Source organism: Equus quagga, chromosome 10, assembly GCF_021613505.1.
Source record: "Equus quagga isolate Etosha38 chromosome 10, UCLA_HA_Equagga_1.0, whole genome shotgun sequence".
NCBI classification, from domain to species: Eukaryota; Metazoa; Chordata; class Mammalia; order Perissodactyla; family Equidae; genus Equus; species Equus quagga.
The window spans coordinates 92944892-92950805 of NC_060276.1; the positions used below are offsets into that span (position 1 = coordinate 92944892).

At 44.8% G+C, this 5914-nt stretch overlaps 1 protein-coding gene across 1 annotated transcript; it reads left to right on the forward strand.

Moving 5' to 3' along the window:
- Positions 1-2974: 2974 nt before the first annotated feature.
- Positions 2975-3528, forward strand: LOC124245933 (ferritin heavy chain-like). The gene has a single exon (XM_046673766.1). It carries the CDS (start codon positions 2975-2977, stop codon positions 3521-3523), a length of 549 nt encoding a protein of 182 aa, XP_046529722.1. The 3' UTR covers positions 3524-3528.
- Positions 3529-5914: the final 2386 nt, after the last annotated feature.

The following is a 5914-nucleotide window of genomic DNA, read 5'->3' on the forward strand; positions in this document are numbered from 1 at the left end:
CTGATAAGAGTCCAACTTGCAAGTTGTGGTCATGCCCACTTCCTTGGGTTCTGTGGGGAGGTGGGTCTTTAGTCCTGAGCTTGTTTCAGGTCTTCTTTTGTGCATGCCCTGGCTATGCGATTTTGCAGATTTTCTGAAAGGCAATTCCTTTTTTTTTCTATTCCTTTTTTTGTTTGGTGAGGAAGACCGTCCCTGAGCTAACGTCTATTGCCAATCATCCTCTTTTTTTTTTAAAGATTGGCACCTGGGCTAACAACTGTTGCCAATCTTTTTTTTTTTTTCTGCTTTATTCCCCCCCCCCCCGGCCTCGTACATAGTTGTATATCTTAATTGCAGGCCCTTCTAGTTGTGGGATGTGGGACGCTGCCTCAACGTGGCCTGACGAGCGGTGCCATGTCCGCACCCAGGATCCGAACCCTGGGACGCCTCAGCGGAGTGCGTGAACTTAACCACTTGGCCATGGACCCAGCCCCTCATCCTCTTTTTTGTTTGAGGAAAATCATTGCTGAGCTAACATCTGTGGCAATCTTCCTCTATTTTTTGTATGTGGGATGCTGCCACAGCATGGTTTGATGAGTGGTACATAGGTCTGCACCCAGGATGCGAACCCGCAAACCTGGGGCTGCCAAAGCAGAGCATGTGAATTTAACCACTACGGCATGGGGCTGGCCCCTGAAGGGCAATTCTTAATCACTCTGTTGATAAGAGATGGGGTCAGTTGAACTGGTCCTGGAGGGCCCGAGGTTACATTTTCTGCTCATATCTTTATAATTTCCTTCCTTCTGCTTGACATGGGTTTATTTTGGTCTTCTTTTTCTACTTTTTAAGGTGGAAGGTTAGATAATGAATTTGAGACCTTTCCTCTCTTCTAATACAGGAACTTAATGCCATAAACTAACATGTAAGCATTGCTTTAGCTATATCCCACAAATGTTGATATGCTGTGTTTTTGTTTTCATTTAATTCCAAATAATTTCTAATTTCCCTTCAATTTCTTCTTTAACACTTGGCTTATTTGGAAATGTATTATTAGCTTCCAAATATTTGAGTGTTTTTCAGATATCTTTATGTTAATTTCTAATCCAATTTCATTGTGATCAGAGAACATATCTCTCATGATACAAACAATTTTATATTTATTGCAATCTGCATCGTGGCCTAGAATGTGGTCTATCTTGGTAAATGTTCTATGTGCGCTTGAGAAAAAATGTGCTACTAAGGAATATGTTTCTAAAGTTTCTTCACTATGCCTAAGATTTTTCTTAACAAGAGTATGATTTCTTCTTTTTCATCCTTTTTCTCCTACTGATTATAACACACAGTAGCCAACGGCTGCTTGCAGAGAGAATTCTGTGGTTTTTGAACTGTGTAAAAGTATTGCTTATTCATAAAGTAGATATTTTCATTTTTAAACAGTAGAAAAAAATAATTGAATCATGGTGGTGAACTAAACACAAAAATTATTTTAAAATTATTTACACACACACACACACACACACACACAAAAGGGTACCCTTAGGAGACTAGAAATTGAGAGGACTTCTTGATAGGAAAAGCAGAGGCTATCAGATTGGTTAATTCAGAGAACTTGAAATATCTGCAGTAGAAAACCCCATCACATTCAGAAAGACTCTAAGAAGAGAGCAAATGAAATTGCAGCACTGTGGAGGGTCCTTGGTCAACTGTGAGATTAAAGAGCTGCTCTGAACAGCAGATCTGTTTAACCCTGCCCTGCTCTCACCTTCCCCCATCCCTATTTACATTGGGCAGTAAGCACCTGTGGCATTTCACCACCTTTACTCTCCCAAAACTACACTCCAAAGATAGTGAATGAGCTTAAGAGAACTACAGAACTGCACAGAAGGGAAACAACAGGACACATCTACCTAGAAAGGAAAATTAGTCTTCCAATGTCAGAAATATCATATTTAGGGTCGGCCCCGTGGCCGAGTGGTTAAGTTTGCATGCTCAGCTTAGGCGGCCCAGGGCTTTGACAGTTTGGATCCCAGGTGCATGCTGAGGCAGTATCCCACATAGCACAACCAGAAGGACCTACAATTAGAATATACAACTATGTACTGGGGAGCTTTGGGGAGAAGAAGAAGGGGGGAAAAAAGACAAGAATGGCAACAGATGTTAGCTCAGGTGCCAATCTTTAAAAAAAAAAAGAAATAGCATATTTATTTTGTCAAAAGGGAGGGTTCCTATCCTACCTGCAAGCTCCATGCCATGTACTCTCAAAGGACAAGGCCACTTAATAACTGACACACTGTGCCCGCCCATTCCCAGAAGCCTATTAGTGAAATAGACATCACAACTCTAGATCAGATCCATGCTAATTACACAGGCTAATCAAATGAGTCCTTTATTCTTAAATGTAAATGAACAAAGGTTTGCAAAATATTTGGGGAAAGCAAAAGAGATCATGATGGACAAACAGAACTATTTCTGGGGAAAAAAAAAAAACCCCAGCTATAATACAGGAAACAGAAGAGACATTTACCAAAGATTCAAAGTCATATTCTCAGAATTTTAAGGGACGAAAATGGATTTATAGAATAAGAAAAGGCTGCTAAAAAAAGGGAACAATTAGAGGACAAGATAAAGTTCTTACAAACTAGAAATATTACTGAAAAATTAAAAACTCATTAGATACTAGACGCTCACCACAGAACCACCCTGCCTCACCCTGACTATGATGGAATCTGGAACACAGTGCTCACGCCCCGCCTCCCCTCCTTCCCTCTCCCAACAATTTAACGGATCCTCCCTCGCCCCTACCCCCCACTTCCGGGTAACAGATCCGGCTTTCTGGTCCCATCCCAGAGACCGTCACCAGCCACCCCGGAGAACGACCGTCTCCAGCCTCGCCAGTCGCCCTCTGGGAACGCTTTGAGGGCCCCGCTGCCTCCGCCTTCGTCCCCGCCGCTGCCTGCCCAACGGCCCCGCTGCTTTCGCCTTCGCGCCCCTAGCTATGGCGACCGCGCAGCCCTCGCAGGTGCTCCAGAACTACCACCCCGACTGCGAGGCCGCCATCAACGGCCAGATCTGCCTGGAGCTGTACGCCTCCTACGTGTACATGTCGATGGCCTACTACTTCGACAGGGACGACGTGGCCCTGAAGCACTTCTTCCAGCTGTTCCTGCAGCAGTCGCGCCAGAAGGGAGAGCACGCCAAGAGGCTGATATGGCTGCAGAACCAGCGCGGAGGCCGCCTCCACCTTGGCGACATCAAGAAGCCAGACCCTGACCACTGGGAGAGCGGCCTGAAGGCCGTGGAGTGTGCGCTCCAGCTGGAGATGAACGTCAACCAGAGCCTGCTCGATCTGCACCAGCTGGCCACCGACAAGGCGGATCCCCATCTGTGCCACTTCCTGGAGAGTCACCTCCTGCTCGAGGAAGTCAAGTCCATGAAGGAGTTGGGAGACCATCTCACCAACCTGCTCAAGATGGGGGCCCCAGCAGACGGCCTGGCAGAGTACCTCTTCGACAAGCTCACCCTGGGGGACGGCAGTAAGAACTGAGTTTGGACTGCCTTCCCCTGAGCCACGGGGTGACTTCCCCTGGTCACCATACTGAGCATGCATATTGCAATATTGCCCTTACAAAACGTTCACTTAAGGTTTTTTTCTTTCAATTTTATTCCAATAAAGTTATTTGGTTCCTAAATAAATAAAGGTCTCTCCTTGATTTGTGTGTGGGAATCTCTCACCTTTTAAGTTTTGAAACAGGTATCCAAGGGTCTCTCCACCCACCCTGGCCCCATCCACATGCAGCTCGGGATCTCCATGGATGGAGGGAGAAGGTATTCCATGGGACCCTGGAAAACACAAAATTAATCTTCCCCTCATAAACAAAGTGGGGAGGTATGCTGGGCAGGGGGGTGTCTGGGGCCCTGGTGTCTGTGGGTGCCTGTGCATAGTAAAAGTATTTAAAAAAACATAGTATGGAATTCATGATACTGGTTGCCTCTAAGGAAGAAGTGAAGAATGGGATTGGGCAAGGATTAAAATAGACTCTTCTACTTTACCTGAAAACTTTTAGTTTATTGAAATATGCGAATGTTAACGTTGGTTGTTTCTGGGTAGTAACATGGGGGTCCTAGAAGGAAGTATGGCAGAGTATCTCTTTGACAAGCTCACCCTGGGCAACAGTGATAATGGTAACTGAGCCTTAGGCTGACTTTCCCATAGACATGGGAGTGACTTCCCAGGTCACCATGCTGGACCTGCATATTGCCCTTACAAAACATCCAAATATAGTTTTTTCCTTCAATTGTCCCCTTTCTTGCATTAAAGTAACATGGTAGCAAAAAATCCAAATTACCTCATTAGAAGGGCTGAAGAATAAAAGGTCAAAGCTGAAGGCCAAATTTGTGATATTGAACATGAAGTAGAATAAATCCCCCTGAATGTTCAGTCAGTGACTCTGGCTGCTTAGAAGAATGTAGAGGGGTGGGGGAGAGTTGAAGCTGGGAGACCAGTTAGTAGGTATTGTAACCCATCCAGATGAGAGAGATGGTGGCTTGAACTGTGGTGGTGACTGAGGAAATGAAGAGAAATAGACAAAGTCCAGATGGGTTTGGGACAAGTTGAGAAGATTTGCTTATGGGCCAGAGGTGAGGAATGGGAAATAGGGACAATAATCTAGGTTCTGGTGTTTGGACTTGAACACTTGCATTAAAGGTGTTGCTATTTATTAATCTGGGGGTGTTTGCAGGGAAACACCAAGGATGGGGAAGGCATGTCATGTAAAATCTGAGATGCCTATTACATATGCAAATGGAAATGTCTTGCAGGGAGCCAATGAATCTGGAGCTCACAGGAGGTCTCGTTTTGAAATACACATATGGGAGGCATCAGCTATAGATGGTGTTGAGGTCATGGGACTGGATAAGCTCGCCAGAAAGAGAGAGAGTATTGCCCAGCCAGCCCCATGCCCAGGGCAGCTGATATTAAGGATGGCTTGAGGTGCTGGAACACGCAGAGGGCTGCTGGCCTCACCTGGGCCATTACCGCATTCCAGACTGTGCTCCCCTGTGGCCACCCCCAGAGTCCCCAAATGAGCCTGTTTCTCACTGCAGTGTGGCCTCTGGTTCCTCCTTTCAGGATGTGGAGAGGAGTTAGCGTTACCCTGTCTTCATGGCTATGGGTAGAAAGAAGTTATTTCCCAGTGGAAAGATTTCCCAAGGAAATGATAGACCTGCTTCTCTGTGGGTTTTTTCTGTCCCCCTTAAAACTCTTCCCCTCTCTCTGTCCACTGTCTATGTGACCAGATGAAATCTGTACCCATGTAAACCTTAAGGTTGTCCATGTCTGGGAAAAACACTCCAAACATTTTGTTTCTTCTGTGCATGTGTAGTTTACAAAGATCGAAGTTAAAAATTTACAGACTTTGTATCCTTTACTCAGACACATGGGTAGCTTGAGTCTCTTTAAAGCTAGCAGATTGCTTTAAAGTATTTCATAAAATATGAACAAGTTTAGCTAAGCAGTAATTACCTTTCACATTTGTCCATGACTGCACTTTAATACTTTCTTATAAATGAGGATTATGGGCCAGCCCTGGTAGCCTAGTGGTTAGGTTCAGTGTGTTCCGCTTTGGCGGCCTGGGTTCAGTTCCTGGGTGTGGACCTACACTTGCTCTGTTAGTGGCCATGCTATGCTAGCAGCCCACATACTAAAAAATAGAGGAAGATTGGCACGGATGTTAGCTCAGGGTGAATCTTCCTCAGCAAAAAAAAAAAAGAGCATTATGTTCTTTTGAATTCAGTTTCCAGGTAATTCAAGTATCCCTTCATTCTTCTTTGTTAAACTTGGTCTTTTCAATACATTTCTTTCTCTGCCTGCTTTCAGGACCTCTCCTCTCTCTGAGTTTGTCTCAGATCTTACCTATTTATATATATACTTCAATAC

Bases quoted from the DNA above. Each gene is read 5' to 3' on its own strand.
- LOC124245933 (XM_046673766.1), top strand. From the start codon at position 2,975: ATGGCGACCGCGCAGCCCTCGCAGGTGCTCCAGAACTACCACCCCGAC.